The sequence below is a fragment of the Lissotriton vulgaris genome, chromosome 10 (genome assembly GCF_964263255.1).
Source record: "Lissotriton vulgaris chromosome 10, aLisVul1.2, whole genome shotgun sequence".
NCBI lineage: Eukaryota > Metazoa > Chordata > Amphibia > Caudata > Salamandridae > Lissotriton > Lissotriton vulgaris.
The window spans coordinates 716,040,625-716,059,422 of record NC_141698.1 but is presented as its reverse complement, the minus strand read 5'-3'; the positions used below and the strand labels follow the sequence as shown (position 1 = coordinate 716,059,422).

Sequence of the window (18,798 nt, the reverse complement as noted above, 5' to 3'; positions counted from 1 at the left end):
AGAAGCAATATCTGTATCTCACCAGTAGTACCAGCTCAGGTTGAAAACATGTTAGCATGATACTAGTTACCGAATAATATGCGGTTGTACACATGTACCTGGAAATGATTGTTTTGTGATGAAAAGTAGACTCTACCGAGATATGCCTTGTGAAATTTATTCGAACTGTTAATAAAAATAAATATTTTAAAAAAATCTTTAAAAAGTCAACAAAAAGTTTTTAAAAAGTCATTAAAAAAAAGACTGGGGGCAGCTCTTCCCGGATCGGTGTTGACTGGTGCGGAAAGAAAATAACTGCCACCAGAGTGCTAGGGTGGCGCCTATTAAGACACCAGGCACATCACTTCTGACGCGGACAATGCCACATAGAGCCGAACTACGCCACCTACTGGTGTGCAGGAGGCACTGCTCACTAAAAGTTTCCTGATCCAGTCTGGCGTCTTGGATTATTCTAAGGTAAGGGATCTGCGGCTAGAAGTCTCTAGCAGATTGAGCCTGCAATCCTACATCACAACAGTTTGGGGAAGGGACAGTTGGTGGGAGGTTTTAGGATGTTTTAGGGCCGGATGGGTAAATAACCTGCTATGGATATTCAAGAAATGGCAAATGGGATGACTACTGAAAAACTATACAATCACAAACATATTGATGTAATGAGTTGGAGATAAGAAAGCATTGTGAGCCACGATTAAATTGTACCACATCCAGGGGGGGCGCTAGAGGGCGCACAGCGGAATGGCTGCCTTTTGAGACGGCTCCGCCGGCCAGGATGTAACATCGGCAATTACTAGCGGGAGGTGAGTGCCCCCAGAAACATTAACGGCACACATAGAAGTCAGAACATGCCAAGAACAAAGGGATGAGGCGAGATTGAGTGGACGAAAGCTAGATGACCAGGAAACTGCCCCGGAGATCTCCGGTGCTGGTGTACGACTCGGCCCAAGATGGCGGACCCGTGAAGCGAACACACTACGCGGCACGGCAGATGCAGAATATGGACGGTAGGACAGCAGTGTGGCTCCCGGTGCGGTTGCGGAGGATATGAATGGCGCGCAACAGGGGCTGGATGGCCTTATTAGCAGTGTAAGGCAGACAAAGTGAATGGTCGCAGGCATCGTGGTCTATTACTGTACGGGGTGTAAGATGGCGGCGATTGGGGACGGCAGCGTGAAGTGCCCCCAGCCCGGACGCGGAGCTCCCAAACTGACACGCTCTAAGCCCCACAAGATAGGATACACGAGGCGCCCTAGTCAATACCCTGATACTGCACAGCAATGCGAACACCTCCGTAATAACGCTCAAATTGAGGGTACACTGTTCCGGATCACAAGATGGCGGCACCCATAGGGATCTAGAGCGCGAAGACAAAAACGGAACGCAGGACTGCCGGCAAGGAGTCGCTGCCCGGAAATAGCGGTAAGAGGCGGTAATGAGCCTATGCCACTGTCGAATTAACACACGAGACTGCACTGACATCGCTCTATCCCCCAAGTGTTCTGGGATACACCGTGCACCTATCAGGGACACTACTACGGGGAGGCGCTGGGAGAGAACACGAGCGCACACAGCACGGAGCCTACAACCGCTAGAGCGGTGCAGACATCATACCGCCCCAACTGGCAAGTATGGGACGACAACATCGGGGAGGCCAAGACATAACAGGGATTAGGCAGCGTGAAGACGAGACCCTGCATGTGCTGCCCCTTGCCAGTTGCCACAAACGAGTGTCGGAGTGCAATCATACTGAAGCAGGTGCCGGACTACTTCAACCCCATTGTGGGCTGGAAACGCCGAACTCCCAGGAAGCATTGACTAGCAGCAACGACCATATCCTGAGTGGAAAGACGCCCGCGACAGTCAAAGCACATTGGACAAACGGGGTGGAAGCGGACACCAGTCGACAGAGACCATAGACTGGCAAGCACAATATCGCGTGACTTGAGATCCTGTCGGGCAGAAACTATGGGCAAGCCGGAGTAAGTGGAACACACCCACAGAACCCTAGCACCAAAACCGGGGGCTCCCCCACGGCCGATAGTCGCACGTCTTCTGAACTACAGAGACAGACGCAATTCTGAAAATGGCGAGGGAGAAGCAGACGATCGAACATCAGGGTAGCAAACTGCAATTTTACCCCGACTTTACACTTAACGTCCAATGGCTCGTAGAGAATTTACACCGGTGAAACAGAAACTCAGAGAGATGGGTGTTGAGTATGCAATGCTCTACCATGCCAGATTGAAGATTACAAAGGAAGGAAAGACTGATTTGCCAAAGGAGGCGTACGAATTCATCAAAAAAATAGGACAGGGCGCCGCGAGCAACGCAGAATGGAGCAGAATCAGGACTCTGATTAGAGATGCGAAGATGTGAATAACAAAATAGAACCACACCAGTTGCGACAAATACAGGTAGCGAACATTGTTGGTCGACTGCTACTGTACCACAGATATGAAACGGAGGAATCATTTAACAGGATTTTACACCAGACATCCCCCTGCAGCGAAAATGGCGCGGAACCAACATTTGCTGCAGGCGGGAGCGTGCCGGGTGCTTATTGGCGCCGCTCTACCTGGTATAACGTATGACCTGTAGAGTGGATGACTGGCAGAGCGCGCTGGGCCGGTGAAGCCAGTCGCCCGAATCGACCAGAAGACGTGGCGTGATGTAGTAATGTGTCTCCACAATTTCTTCTAGACCAGGTAACAGAAATGTACATTGCACTAGTGTGATATGGAGGGGCGGAGGTAATAAAACGGTTGGACAGACTGCTATGGATTTTCATGAACATACACATGTGGTCTCGCCTTGCCCGTCTCTACGAGTGTCGGAACACATTGGCTGTGGACGATTGATATTGGCAAAGCCGGCACCACACTCTGCCTCATGTGGGGTTGACACAGATGGGGTGTACTAGCCGGAATACCACTACCCTGGCCACATCGACTGTGTTGGATGAGTTTGTGTGACCCAGGTGGACCCCCCAATAGGGTGACCCCCCTACCGTGGTTTTGACAAGTTAACTGTTGATAGTGGGGAATGTCTTTGGCATGATTGGGATGCTAAAGTGGGTGGGGGGAGGTGGGGAGGATTTGGGACTGTTTGGCTCGAAATACTGCATTTAAGAAACACTGCCTTAATCCGAGCAGGGAATGTATTTGAGTGCATATCACAACAGTTATGGCGCATGCGTTATATTAACGCTACCAGTGGTAAAAGATTGAGCAGCATAAGATTGGAGAGGGGAGATGGTTGAGAAACTAATGTCGGATAAGCTGAGACTAATAACCTGGAACGTGCGAGGGCTCAAAAACCCCAAGAAAATTAGGCAAATACTTGCATATTTCACAAGATTACATATTGACATAGCCTTCCTACAGGATTTGCACATAGACCCTTATACACAGACATAGATAGGCAACAGATGGGCAGAAGCGACGTATGGGGCTGCATACTCTTCATACTCGAGAGGGGTCCTGATACTATTAAGGAAAGGGTTGAACTTCATAACGGAACGTGCTCACACTGATAGCGAGGGGAGATATGTGGCCGTTACAGGCACCCTTAGAGGACAAAGGATCAACCTACTGAATATATATGCACCAAACTTTGACGACCCCACGTTTTACAATGCCATCTGGATGAAACTAAATGAACTCCCAGAAGTCCCGGTGGTGTGGGGGGTGGCCTTCAACGTAGCTTTAAATGACGTAGTTGACCGATCACACACATCGGCGGAGACACACAAACAAGCTGTAAAGAAAATACATGACATCTTGCTAGACAAGCAACTAGTGGACCTCTGGAGAACAAAACACCCAATAAAAAATTGGAAGCTACACACACAACAGCGGCGCATGGTAGCTGGTCGAGAATAGATTATTGGCTGGGTTCCCCTGAAGTGTTACAGTGGAGGGTAGATATAACCCACCTTTCCCGAACTCAGTCAGACCACAATCCGGTGATGTTGACTCTAGAACTGCCCAACTATATACCTCCTCCGTTTAGCTGGAGATTCAATGGGAGGGCCCTACTGGACCCGCTTTATAAATAAACAATCAGAAAAGCCATAGCAGAGGATTTTGAGTTAAATGCACCCACCACAGACAACCCCGGATTAATGTGGGAAGCCTTCAAAGCCACCATTAGGGGTATATGCATCAGCACCAATGCAGTTATCTTGAAAGACTTACGGCAGCAACTATCGAAAGGTGAAGAAAAATACGAAAACTGGAGCTGGAGTTTGAACAGACTCAGGATCCAGATATATTGGGCAAAATCAGAACTGAGATATCCGAATATCAAAAGTGTGCAGATGAGGAGCTTCATTACGTCCATAAGCACAAGTTACTACTTGTGTAACGATATATCTGTAAGAGACATTAGTTAGTGATAGATTCCTTACCTTAGAATATCCCCAGGCGTCAGACTGGATCCGGAAACTTTTGCGTAGCAATACCTCTGCGAGCCGGTAGGCGTCGTCTGCGGCTCCGCGTCCGTTGTCGGCGTCGTGAGCGCCGGGATGACGTCGTCGGAGTACTTAGACGGCGCCCATGCGCGCTGACGTCAGTTCTGATACACAGCTTTTCCGCGCCAGATACGCAGAGCCATGATAGAACTAACACTGATGCCATGAAACTAGGGCCCTGAAAGGGGATGACCTTAATCCTAGATATCGGTTCGCAGAACGGGGAGGATGGGTGGGTCGGTAAGGAATCTATCACTAACTAATGTCTCTTACAGATATATCGTTACACAAGTAGTAACTTGTGCATCTGAAAGAGACACGTTAGTGATAGATTCCTTACCTTAGAATAGATACCCCAGCAATACCAACCCCGGTGGTGGGTCTGCGAACCAATATCACACCAGAAAGTCCTGGAGGACGGAACGGCCAAAGAAGCCATCCCTCCGGACTTGACTGTCCAGGCAGTAGTGTCTTGCAAACGTGTGCAGCGAGGCCCACGTAGCCGCCTGGCAAATGTCCTGTAAGGGGACTCCTCGGCCCAGGGCAGTTGTTATCGCCGTGGCCCGAGTGGAGTGAGCCCGCAGCCCAGCCGGGCGCTCCTTCCTCGCCATGGAGTAGCATGCTTGAATATACAAGATGATCCACCTCGAAATAGTCCTCTTGTGTACAGCCTTTCCCTTCTTCGCGCCCACGTAACCAACAAAGAGTTGGTCATCCACCCGGAATTGGGGTGTGCGATCTAAGTAGTAGGAGAGCGCACGTTTTGGATCCAGACGGTGGAGCCTCTCTTCCTCTTTCGAGGGATGCGGAGGCGGAAAGAAGGTGGGCAAAGTGATGGACTGCCCGATGTGGAAGGCCGTGACAACCTTGGGCAGAAAGGAAGCTTGTGTACGTAACACCACCTTGTCAGGATGAACATACAGGAAAGGTGGAGAAGAAGAAAGAGCCTGGAGCTCACTCACTCTCCTGGCAGAGATGATGGCAACCAGGAAGGCAGTTTTCAACGTGAGAAGACGGAGAGGACAGTTATGGAGTGGCTCAAAGGGAGCACACATCAGATAAGTGAGAACAAGATTCAAGTCCCACTGGGGCATCACGAAGGGAACAGGAGGGAACATGTGTGTGATGCCCTTCAGAAATCTACTTACAATGGGGGACTTGAATAAAGAAGGCTGATCAAGTAGCCTTAAGAAGGCGGATAGAGCAGAAAGATACCCTTTAAGAGTGCCCAGAGCAGAGCCCTGCTGGGCAAGGGAAAGAAGAAAGAGCAGCACTTCCGAAAGGGGTGCAGAGAGAGGATCCACAGCCTTTGCTGGGCACCATGCCACAAATCTGTACCACCTGCAGGCGTATACCGACTTTGTGGAGGGACGCCTGGCTGCCAGAATGATATCACAGACTTCAGGAGGCAAGTCAAATGGCCTCAACTGCCGCCGCTCAATCTCCAAGCTTGTAGGTGGAGACTGGACAGGTTCGGGTGCAGGACCGTCCTCTGCTGCGACAGAAGGTCCTCCCGAAGAGGCAGACGAATCGGGGGATCGACTGACATGCTGAGTAGCTCGGGATACCAGTATCTTCGTGCCCAGTCCGGAGCCACAAGGATAACCTGGGCCCGGTCGCGCCTGATCTTCTTCAGCACTCTGGGCAGAAGTGGTATAGGCGGAAAGGCGTACAACAGACCGCAGCTCCACTCGCGACGAAAAGCGTCTCCGAGCGAGTGCCGCCTTGGAAATTCCAACGCGCAGAACTGATGACATTGCGCGTTCTCTTCTGTGGCGAATAGATCTAACCAAGGCACTCCCCACTGCTGAAAGAGGCCTTGCGCCACGTCAGAGTTCAGACGTCAGAGTTCAGACGCCATACGTGATCCATCATGCACCGACGGCTGAGTTCCTCCGCCCTGGCATTCAGAGAGGCTGCCAGGTGTTGAACCACCAGGGTCACGCCCTGATGTTCCAGCCATTGCCATAGGCGCAGAGCCTCCTGGCAAAGGGTCCACGACCCCACTCCGCCTTGTTTGTTGCAGTACCACATGGCGGTGGTGTTGTCGGTGAACACTTGCACTGCACTTCCCCGGACAGAGGGGAGGAATGCCTTCAGTGCCAGACGAATCGCCCGAAGCTCCAACAGGTTGATAGGGAGCCGGGACTCCGCCGGAGACCAGAGGCCTCTGATCTCCGCCTCTCCCATGTGGCCTCCCCAGCCCTGGAGGGACGCGTCCGTCACAACTACGTGCTCCGGGTGGGGCAGGGAGAGGGATCTGCCACTGTTCCAGTCGCGGTCCGTGAGCCACCACTGCAGTTGTCTCGCAGTGCCCTCCGAGATCAAGACATGATCGGACAGGTTGCCCTGATGCTGTGCCCACTGAAACTTCAGGTCCCACTGCAGAGCCCGCATCCGCCACCTGGCGTGACGCACCAGAAGGATGCAGGAGGCCATCAGCCCCAGGAGTCGCAGCGTCAACCTGACCGAGACTCGGGATAACGGCTGGAAGATGGGAACCAGAGCCTGAATATCCCGAACCCGCTGTTCGGGTGGGAAAACCCGAAACTGCGCCGAGTCGAGAACCGCTCCGATGAAGAGGAGCTTCTGAGAGGGACACAGGTGTGACTTCGGCACATTGATGGAGAACCCCAGCAGGTGCAGGAGGTCGGCCGTAGTCTGGAGGTGGCTGACGACTGTCTGGGGCGAGCCCGCCTTCAACAACCAGTCGTCGAGGTAGGGTAAGACTGATACCTGCTGCCTGCGCAGATGAGCTGCGACTACTGCCATCACCTTCGTGAACACCCGTGGGGCGCTGGTAAGGCCGAAGGGGAGCACGGTAAACTGAAAGTGCTCTTGGCCTACCGTGAACCGCAGGTAACGCCGGTGGGCCGGCAGGACGGGGATGTGGAAATAGGCATCCTGCAAGTCCAACGCTACCATCCAGTCTCCCGGGTCCAGGGCAGCCAGGACCTGAGCCAAAGTCAGCATCTTGAACTTCTCCGTCCGGAGGAAGCCGTTGACGTTCCGCAAGTCCAAGATAGGGCGTAGGCCCCCTTTGCCCTTCTTGGGCACCAGAAAGTAGTGGGAGTAACATCCACACCCTACTTCTGGGCCAGGAACGCGCTCGATGGCCCTCTTGGCCAAGAGGGCCGTGACTTCCTCTTGCAGAAGTTGCAAGTGATCCCCCGACACACGGTGGTATTGCGGTGGCATGGATGGAAGGGATGCCTCGAAGGGGAGGGAGTAGCCCCTTCGGACAATCTGCAGCACCCACCTGTCCGAAGTGACTGTATGCCAGTGAGAGGCGATGGCGAACCCTGCCCCCCACAGGCGTCACATGGGCCTGAAAACTCGGACTAGGAAGGTTTTGAGGCAGGTGCTGCTGAGGGAGGTGTGGACTGGCCTCGCCGCGGTCCCCGACCGCCGCCACGGCGGTTTCCACGTCCGCCACCGCGCTGCTGGACAGTTTGCGGTGTGTGGCTGACGGTACGTGGTGGGGCGCCCCTTCCGTGGCCACGAAAGGAGCGAAAGGCACCCGTTTGCTGTCGTGGGGCCGTGAGGCCCAAGGACTGGGCCGTAGCCCTTCAAACGTTCCAGCGCATGGTCTGCCTTGTCGCCGAAGAGGCGACGGCCATCAAACGGCATGTCCAGGAGGGTGGCCTGGACATCGGCCGAGAAGTTGGCGGACCTCAACCAGGCGTGGCGTCGAACCGCCACCGTCGTTGCCATCGCCCTGCCCAGTGAGTCAGTTGTATCCAGCCCACACCGGATAGAAAAGCGTGCTGCATCTCGGCCGTCCGCAAGGGCTTGGCCGAGTTTAGCCTGGACCTCCTCCGGGCATCTTGGCAGCACCTCCGCAACCGTGTCCCACAGAGTGTGGGTGTAGCGGCCCAAGAGACAGGCGGTGTTCACAGACCGCAGCCCCAAGCTAACAGACGAGAAAACCTTCTTCCCGAACTGTTCATATCTCTTGGATTCCCTGTCGGGCGGGGTCGACGGGAATGTGGTCTGGGAGTTTGAGGCCTGGATGACCAGACTCTCGGGGGTGGGATGGGGGGCTCAAAAAGCAAGGGTCGCCCGGGGCCGGGCGGTAGCGTCTGGCCACGTTCCTATCCACAGGTGGGCCTGTGGCGGGCTTGGACCAAGTGCCCAGAAGAACGTCACATAAGGCCTCATTGAACGGCAGCAGGGGCTCCGCGGAGCTTGACTGCGGTTTGAGGACCTCAGTGAGGAGATTAGTCCTCACGGCCGCGACGGGGAGCTGAAGGTTTAAGGCCTTAGCTGCCTTCGTCAATACTACGCTGTAAGTAGAACCCGCCTCCGAAGCCACAGTCGGAGGGGATGTAAATCCAGTGTCTGGCGATGTGTCAATACCACTGGCCTCCCCAAGCTCATATGTCCAGTCCTGCTGTGACTGGCAATCTTGTGCCAGAGGGTCCTCTGACCCCTCCCAATGTTCCTCGTCACCTGTGTCCTGGAAACCAGGATTAGCAGACAGGGCCTCCTCGTGGAGATAAAAATCCCCAAAGGCCGACGGAATCGGCGCCCAGCGGCGCCCTTCCGGCGCCTGAGTAGGACCGCAGGAAACATTGGGGGCGGCAACCACATTGGCTGCCGGGGGCGACACCTGAAGGGACGGCGCCGGCGAGGTCGTAAGGTCGACCGGCGAGGTCCCGGATCCGGAACTGGATCCAGCGAGGTCCTGCGGCGCCGAGACCGAAGTCGCCAGCGGCGTCGGAGCCGAAGCACCCGACGGCGTCGGGCCGAAGCGCCCGACCCGGAAGGACCTCCAGACGGAACCGATCGGCCCGAAGGCGCCACGGGAACCGACTGAGGAGGGAGGGCCCCCATGGCCATGAGGTACCTCTAGACCTCCTCCGGCGTCGCGCCGTGCCCAGGGACCCGAAGGTGTGGGGCAGGCGGCGACGCTTGCGACTCCCGCGGAGCCGCGTGGGTGGTGTCGCCCGAGCCCCCGGCCGCATCGTGCGAGCGTCGGGGCGGGTCGGAGGATCGATGACATCACTCCGACCTCTCATGCCTCTTACCTGAGGACTTGGAACCAGACCATCGGTGTCCACTTCCGGAGCTTCGATGACTCCGACCTCGCGACCTGTCCCTCGACCTCCCGTGGGACCGGGACCTGGAGCGGCGCGGCGCGGGGCCGACTGCCTCAGCTCGAGACGCTTGCGGGACCGCTCCCGCCTAGCCTTCGACGTCAGGGCCCGGCAGTCGGAGCAGGTGCGATCGTCGGGGTCGAGGCCTAGGCACTTCAGGCACCGGCGATGGGGGTCCGTGAACGACATGAGTCGATCGCACTTCGAGCAAGGCTTGAACCCGGGCATCCCTGGCACCGATAAGTCGAAAATTCGACAAAAGAGAGAGATCAAAAGGATCAAAAAGTTCAGTCAAAAATTGACTGGGGGTAGAGCTTCTTCCGGATCTGCGCTAGCTGGCGCGGAAAAAAGAAGAACTGACGTCAGCGCGCATGGGCGCCGTCTAAGTACTCCGACGACGTCATCCCGGCGCTCACGACGCCGTCGACGGACGCGGAGCCGCAGACGACGCCTACCGGCGCAGGGGTATTGCTACGCAAAAGTTTCCGGATCCAGTCTGACGCCTGGGGATATTCTAAGGTAAGGAATCTATCACTAACGTGTCTCTTTCAGATAAGACGGATCGTGAGAAGCTATGGTGAAAGTGGGAGGCCGGGTGCTACATTGGCAGCCAAAATAAGTGCACAGAGACCGCCACCAGTAGTGACGGCGGTGAGGGACACAAAGGGTGAGTTACGACATGACGCGAAAGGGATACTAGAGACATTTATGTGTACATAGGGAAATTATACACAACAGGCACAACGGCATCAGCGGCGGAAATAGCAACATACTGTGATGATGTGGCGCTAGCTTGCTTGTTGGATGCGCAGAGGAAATACCTCTCCCTGCGGAAGAGGTCACTGAAGTCATACAATCACTACCTAATGGAAAGGCGCTCGGACCGGATGGGTATACGGGAGAGTTTTATAACGCCTTTGTAGACCTACTGGCTCCACATATTGTAGCTATGCTGGGAGATGCTCACGAGAAAAGGATATTACCACCTTCACTAAGGGAGGCTATGATACTAGCGTTTTTGAAACCGGACAAGGACCCGGAGACATGCAAATCTTATAGACCACTGTCTCTTATAAATGTTGACTCTAAAATACTATCTAAACTCTTGGCAACTAGACTACAACGACTGATGACCAGGCTGATCTTACCCGATCAGTCGGGATTTATCCCAACCCGTTCCACGTCCCATAACACCGGAACCTTATTTGTACTTTCCCACTATTTGACTCCCACTACCAAGGCCGCGGCGATTCTATTGGACGCCGCGAAAGCTTTCAACACCAAAGCTTGGACCTATCTGCGCGCAATCTTGGGCAGGATGTGTTTCCCGCCGATGTTCCTTCAGTGGGTGCACTTACTATACACTGCGCCCATGGCACGCATTCAGGTTAACAAATACGTCTCAGAGCCAATTTTCATAGGAAGGGGCACCAGGCAGGGATGCCCACTATCCCCCCTACTATTTCCCATAGCGTTAGAACCCCTAGCTTGCAAGATACGACAGGGGCACCATTACTCAGCATTGCAGTTTCCCCAGAGACTACTCCACATATCGCTTTATGCTGACGATATGCTGTTGTACGTGCGAGACCCAAAAGACAATCTGAACCCATTATTGCGTGAATACGTTAAATTTGAATACCACTCAGGGCTCAGTATACATTGGGCTAAATCGACGATTATCCCGCTCACCGACAGCACTCTCCCATTTCAAACGGAATACCCCCTGGACTGGCAAGCAGATCCAGTTAGATACTTAGGGGTGTGGTTTCATAGGGACCCCAAAGTAGTGATCCGCACGAATTACAGTGGAGTGATCAGGAGGTTGGAACAGAAAATTGACAGATGGACACAACTACCACTGTCAATGGAGGATAGAATAGCGATCGTGAAGATGGTGGTACTCCCAAAACTACTCTACTTATTTAATAATATACCAATAAAGCCCCCAATGGCAGTATTTCGAACAATTACATCCATGACGCTAAAACTAATCTGGGCGGGTAAAACTGCTAGGATTGACCTCCAAACTGACTTTACCGTTTGCGTGGGGGGTTTCAGGGTCCCTGATTTCCTACTCTATTATCTGTGTGCTCAGGCCCAATATGCTCATTTCTGGCACCACAAGGTCCCATTCCTTACACATGTTGCCGTTGAAGAGGGAGACGCCCTTCCCATTCCCTTGGTCGCAATACTGACACACGACAGACCCCCATTGCACAAACGGGATATAAACACAATAGACGCTACAAATGAAGCTTGGAGACTGATGGCTAAAAAGGTGAATAAGCAACCAATTTACGCCCCGGAACTGCCATTACATCATCATCCGGATATCTCGGTTACAAGGGAGAAGGTGGGGATGGAACTCCTTAAACAGGTGGGCATGGACACCATGGGGGACTTATACCAGGAAGGGGTGGTCAAAACTTTAGAGGACCTTGCATACGTTCAAAACCAATCGATGCTTTTCAAATTCACGTTCTATAGAATACACAGGGCAATTAAAGGACTTTACCCGACTTACCCAGCAGAACCACACGTACTACTAACCCTACATTTGCTGCTCACAATACCCGACCCCAGACACCTGGTGTCCAAGCTCTATGTATTACTGCAGGCCGAAATGGGTATCACAGCGCACAAGGGGATACAGAAATGGGATAGCTGTTTAGACACCCCACTCACTGAAGAGTGGTCCACAATGGGCACGATCACGGAGCTACTGACCCCAAATGGGAATCTACGGTTGATACACATTAAATATTTACATCACACGTATCACACACCTAAGAGATTGCACAAATATGGCCTGAGGGCAGACTCTAGATGTCAAAGGTGTGGGACCGAAGACGCTGATTTTATACGTATGGCATGGTATTGTGGGGGGGGGGGGGGGGGGGGTACGAGGGGGTAGCAAATTTTTGGTTGTCAGTGACTGATGTACTGGGCAAGATGGTGGACATCCAGATTGATTGTAGTATTCGCACATGTTTACTGAGCCTGTTGCCGGGTGTTAGAGCACGCAAATGTACGTTTTGCGTAATAGCCCTACTTATGGCCAAACGGAGAATATCGATCTGCTGGGGAGGTAAAATGGCACCGCAGACCAAGCAGTGGATCCAGGATATGGTCTATTGCAAAGACAATTTGAAACTGTTTAAGGAAGAATTACCACTACAATCGCGACCAAAAGACTACTGACATTATTTAATTAACTATTTAACTGGAATAGACTAACAGCAATAATCTACACATGATGTAATGTATACTGGTTTGACATGTAATGTACAAGATCGCACCCTGTTAGATGTGGAGTGTTGTAATGCAGTGATGTTGTAAGGTGTGTGACTACCTCATGTTCGGACGCAGGACGTCCTGTAATGTACTTGAAATGCCAATAAAAAAATAAAAAATTGTACCACATCCATGAACTACACTTCAGCACTAGGTTGCTAGTTGTTTACTCAGAGGCCACAGTATTTATTATGAACTTAGGTGTGGTCATGACAAGTGTAGGTTTATTTCAGACAGTTACACCACAAATTTGCTGACTCAGCAATATTAACATATACAAGTTAGTGTGGCCTATGTTCCAATAGATGAAGCTTTTATGCATATCACAAAAACCTAGCCAGAGAATTGCACGCATTGTATCATAAATACTGTTTACAAAAAAAGCCCTCTGAAGTTGAAAACAGAAAATCTACACCCAAAGGGCCAATATTTCTGAAAACCATATATAGGACACAAACATTTATGTCAGAACATATTCTGTATATAATATTCTGACATACAACCTCAACATAGTCCAATTCATCAAGTCATTCAAAAATGATACCAAATGTCTTCAGTTATGTCAGACTTTAAGAAACACAAGTAACAGCTGCTGAATAACGTTCTACAATTAAATTAAAGTTGTGAAACAAATGAAAAATATATATATACAAAATAACCCATACTTCACCTAGGGCAATTCTGGCCTAAAAGGTGTAAATTGGAACACCTACCTTGTGCTCTTAGTTTGACAAGTTCTTCATTGAGAGAATCCACAGACTCTTCCAGCTGCCGTTTCTTCTGCTCCACATTTTGCAGATATTCTGTCAGGGACTTGATCTTTGCTTCATGCTTTTGGGTAAGTGAAAATAATAGTTTCAGTTTTTTTTTCTTATCAACAGCCGTATATTAAAAAGAAATTCAAAATATGCAAACTGTGCAAAAGAGGAATAACCTCAGTTACCTAGTGCTTATTTTTCTTTTCAGGGAGGGGTTTGGCCACTAAATAATAGGCAATGTTTCAAACTCCTGAGGGATTAAAGCGTAGAGGGTTTGATTCAATTCCCAGCTGGCTTAGAAGATAACCTACCAAATTCATGCCCAAACACTGAAGCAGTCAAGGAATTTACAAGACCTATTTCACAATAGTGAGAAATGATGCAATGTCATGACTAGGCTGGTCATTTTGATGAATCTAGGTTTCAAATGCAGCCACAGGTGGTGTAGTGTGTTCAAAAAGAGGTGCCCTCTCTCGTTAGTATTCTAAAATCTTTTTGGAGCCAGTGGCTGAGACACCCTCTTTTTTTTTAAGTTAAAAAAAGACTTTATTAGTGGAAATGGAAGGTATCAAAAAACAATATACAGAAACTTGAAGGAGAACTAAAAGGAGGAGAGGGAAAAACAAGACACCCTCTTTTTGCTTTCAACAACAAAGGCCAAAGATCGATCTTCATGCTGATAAATTCATTATTGACAAATCAGTAATTTCCCAAAATACTGTGTTCACCATACAGGAATTTTGGAAAACTGTCAAGCCATATGGCCTACAACCTTCACCTCTACTATAATTCAATAAGGAATATGCTACTTACCAGTATGCATCTGTTCTTGACATGTAGGGCTGCTGACATTCATATCTGTGCATAGATCGCCGCCTAGTGTTGGGTCCGGATGATTGCACATTGTTGTCCTGGAAGAGTCTTCGAAGTATCACGAGATAGGTGGCTCCTCCCCTGGACTACAGTGCGCATGGGCATCCTCTCTATCCTCAGATTGTTTTTCGCCACTGTGGCAGAGATGGAGTGTAATACAGTAAGTGATGACCATGCTTGAGAATGATTCTGAGTGCTACAGCTGCTACAGGAACCGGGGAGGAGGGCGGGCGATATGAATGTCAGCAGCCCTACATGTCAAGACCAGATGCATACTGGTAAGTAGCATATTCCGTTCGAGGCATGTGGGCTGCTGAATTCATATCTGTGCATAGAATAAATAGCAGTTACCTCCTTAGCGGTGGTTGCCCGTGCCAGCTGCAGCAGTCTGAAAAAGAGTTCTGAGAACAGCCTGTCATACAGCAGCTTGCTGTTTGGAGTGTACATCTACGCAGTAGTGTTTTGTGAATGTATGTATGGTAACCCATGTGGCTGCTCTACATATATCCTCTAGAGGAATGTTACCTAGGAAAGCCATGGATGCCCCTAGCTTACGTGTGGATTGCGCTCTTGGGGGGAACTGTTAAAGTGTGTTTAACTTTTTGATAACAGATTTGTATGCACTTAACAATCCATCTGGCTATACCTGATTTGGAAATAGGGTTGCCTTTGTGTTGTGGAGAGAAGGCAACAAACAGTTGTTTAGTCTTTCCAAAGTCTTTTGTCCTGTCGATGTAATACATGAGAGCTCTTTTAACATCTAAGGTGTGCAGTGCTCGGTCTGCCACAGAATGAGGGTTTGGAAAGAAAACTGTCAGTTCTATGGTTTGATTAATGTGGAACTGCGACACCACCTTAGGCATGAATTTAGGGTTGGTACGTAGCACTACCCTATTAGCATGAATTTGTAGGAAAGGTTCTTGAATTGTTAGGGCTTGAAGCTCACTAACTCTTCTTAGCGATGTGATGGCTATGAGAAAAGCCACTTTCCATGTAAGAAACTGTATCTCACAAGAATGAAGAGGTTCAAATGGTGGCCCCATGAGCCTGGTGAGAACTATGTTGAGATTCCAGACAGGTGTAGGAGGGTGTCTGGGAGGGATCACTCTTGAGTCCTTCCAAAAAAGCCTTAATGGCAGGCACTCTGAAAAGGGAAAGATGCTGCCTGTTTTGAAGATAAGCTGCCATGGCGGCCAAATGTATCCTGATGGAACTATATGCCAGATTGCATCTATATAGATGCAACAAATAACATATGATGTTTTGCGTGGACGCATCTAGCGGATTACTGTCATTATTGGAACAGTAGATGACAAATCGCTTCCATTTGGCTGCATAGCACGCCCTAGTTGTAGGCCGACTTGCCTCCTTGATGATGTTCATACAGTCAGGGGGCAAGTTGAGGTAGCCGAACTCTATGACCTCAGGAGCCATATCGCAAGGCTCAACTGTTGCGGATCTGGGTGCCGAATGTCTCCATGGCTCTGAGTGAGGAGACTGGGCGTGAGGTGCAGCCGTTGGTGAGGCACCACTTAAAGTTCCAGGCCTGCCTTGCCCATGTTGGAGCAACCAGGATGAGCGTCATGGAGTGCTGCCGCAGTTTGAGTGCCACTAGCGGTATGAGCGGTGCTGGAGGAAAAGCATACGCAAATCTGCCAGACCAGTTCATCCATATCGCATTGCCCTGAGACTGCGGGTGTGGGAACCTGGCGGCGAAGGTTTGGCATTTTGCGTTTTCCTTTGTGGCGAACAGGTCTATCTCTGGATGACCCCATTGCTGGAAATATGGTTGGAGCACCAAGGGGTGTATCTCCCACTCGTGCATCTGATGGCTGTGCCTGCTGAGCAGGTCCGCCATCTGGTTGTCTTTGCCTGGAAGATGTTCTGCCATCAAAAAGATGTTCCTCTGGAAAGCCCACTTCCACATGCTCTGGGCTAGATGAGATAGTTGCGGAGAGTGTGTGCCTCCCTGCTTTTGGATGTAATACATGGCAGTCATGTTGTCCGTCCGGATCAGCACGACTTTGTTGCACAGGTGCAGTTAGAATGCCTTCATCGCCATGAAGATTGCCATCAGCTCCAACAGATTGATATGCATCTTTTGCTGCTGCATCGTCCATAGTCCCTGCACGGTATAATGGAGGACATGTGCTCCCCAGCCCTGGAGATATGCGTCCGTCGTTAGCACTATTTGTGGGACAGGCTCTTAAAACGGTCGTCCCCTGCAAAGGTTTTGTGTGTTCCACCAATGCAGAGAGTTGTATGCACGACCGGTCACCAACACTAGGTCTTTCAGATGCTCATGAGCCTGGTTCCACTGTCGTGCCAAGCACCCCTGGAGCAGAGGCATGTGTAGCCTCGCGTGCAGGACTATGAAGATGCAGGAGGCCATCATACCGATCAGCTGCATGAATACCTGCACTGGGAGCGAGTGTTGGGGCTTGAATTTCTGAATCAGCAACTGCATGCTGTTGACTCTGGCAGAGTTTAGCTGCGCTGTTGCTGTTAGAGTATTTATTGTTGCACCTAGGTACTGTTGTACATGAGGGGGCTGAAGGTGCGACTTTGGGTGATTTAGTGAAAATCCTAGACTGTGTAGGAGGTGAATTGTGCAGGACATGTGGCTGGCACACTGCTGGGCTGACTTTGCTTGGACAAGTCAGTCGTCCAGGTAGGGATAGACATGGATGTGTTGCCTCCGAAGGTGCGCAGCCACAGTTGCTAAGCACTTGGCGAACACCCTGGGGGCAGTGGTGACCCCGAAAGGCAGGACCTTGAACTGGTAATGCTGATTGTTGACGGTGAACCTGAGATATTTCCTGTGACTTGGGTGAATGGGAATGTGGAAATATGCATCTTTCAGGTCTAGGGTTACTAGGAAGTCTCCCTAACTGAGCAATGGTAGGACTTGCTGTAACGTGAACATATGAAAATGTTCTGACAAGATGTACTGGTTCAGGGGTCTGAGGTCTAGAATGGGCCGCAGGGAACCGTCCTTTTTTGGGATTAAGAAGTACAGAGTACACCCCTGTACCCTGCTCTTCTAAAGGCACGAGTTCTATTGTCCATTTTTGTAGCATGGAGAATACTTCTTGCTGCAACAAGTGCATGTGCTCTGCGGACATAGGACGGTGCCTTGGGGGTATGTTGGGGGGAGTGGAGGTTAGTTCTAGACAATAGCCGTATTGGATAAGTTGTCTCACCCACCTGTCTGTGGTAATGCCTTCCCAGACCGGCAGGAACTGCTGGAGTCTTCCCCCGACCGGTGTTAAATGGTCTGGGGGCAGTGACAAGGCGTCACTGTTTGTTGGGGCGGAGGATCTGGCATTGTTATTTCCACGTCCTCTGCCTTTGGTGCTGAACCCACGATATCCACTCCTGTTATTCTTGTTATAGGTGGTCTGCTTGCTCCCCTTGTTGTATTGGGCTTGCTGCAATGCTTGACCTCTAGAGGCTCCCCTGTTACCGGAGCGACGAAAGGAACTGCCCGTAAACTGCTGTGACTGCAGAGCTCCCATGGATTTTGCGGTCTCAGTGTCTTTTTTAATTTTTTCAAGGGTTGTGTCTACTCAGGACCAAAAAGAAAGTCAGGGTTAACTGGCTGATTGAGCAAAAAAAATTGTTTGGATCTCTGGTTTGAAACCAGAGATGCGGAGCCAGGCATGACGTCTCAGCATTACACTAGTGTTGATGGCTCTAGCTGCTGTGTCTGCTGTATTAGCATTTCTGCTGCCTCTTTATAAGCATCAGGCAGGTGTTGCATCAGCTGTTCTAACGTGTCGTATTGAGCCCTATCATATCTGGCTAATAGGGCCTGTGTATTTGAGATCCTCCAAATATTAGCCGCTTGAGCTGCTACCCTTTTGCCAGAAGCTTCCAAGATTTTGGATTCTTTGTCCGGAGGAGGAGCATCACCACTAGTTTGAGAGTCTGCACTTTTGCGAGTATTAACCACTACTAGGGATTCCTATTGGAGCTGGCCCTTGATGTAGGTAGGGTCCACAGGCGCAGGCCTATATTTTCTTTCAATCCTTGGGTTTACAACCCTTGCCCTTGTGGTGTCTTTGAAAATATCAGTAGCATGTTTGAGGACACCCATTAGCATAGGCAATGTTTTTACCGATCTTTCTGAGGTGGAGAAAGTATCGAATAGAAAGTCCTCCTCCACTGGCTCAGCATGCATTTCAACGTCATGGTTAATGGCCGCCCTTTCAATTAAAGCGTTAAACGCCGCTGTGTCCTCAGTAGGCGAGGTTGTGACATTATAAGACTGAGTATCAGGCGTAGTGTGTGGATCATCAGG

At 50.8% G+C, this 18,798-nt stretch overlaps 1 protein-coding gene across 1 annotated transcript in view; it reads right to left on the bottom strand.

Moving 5' to 3' along the window:
• Nucleotides 1-18,798, bottom strand: part of KIF5B (kinesin family member 5B) — an 862,770-nt gene that overhangs the window by 335,393 nt on the left and 508,579 nt on the right. The window contains exon 17 of the mRNA XM_086941550.1: nucleotides 13,578-13,695. Coding sequence (XP_086797676.1) covers nucleotides 13,578-13,695 — 118 coding nt within the window. The remainder of the gene's footprint in view (nucleotides 1-13,577; nucleotides 13,696-18,798) is intronic.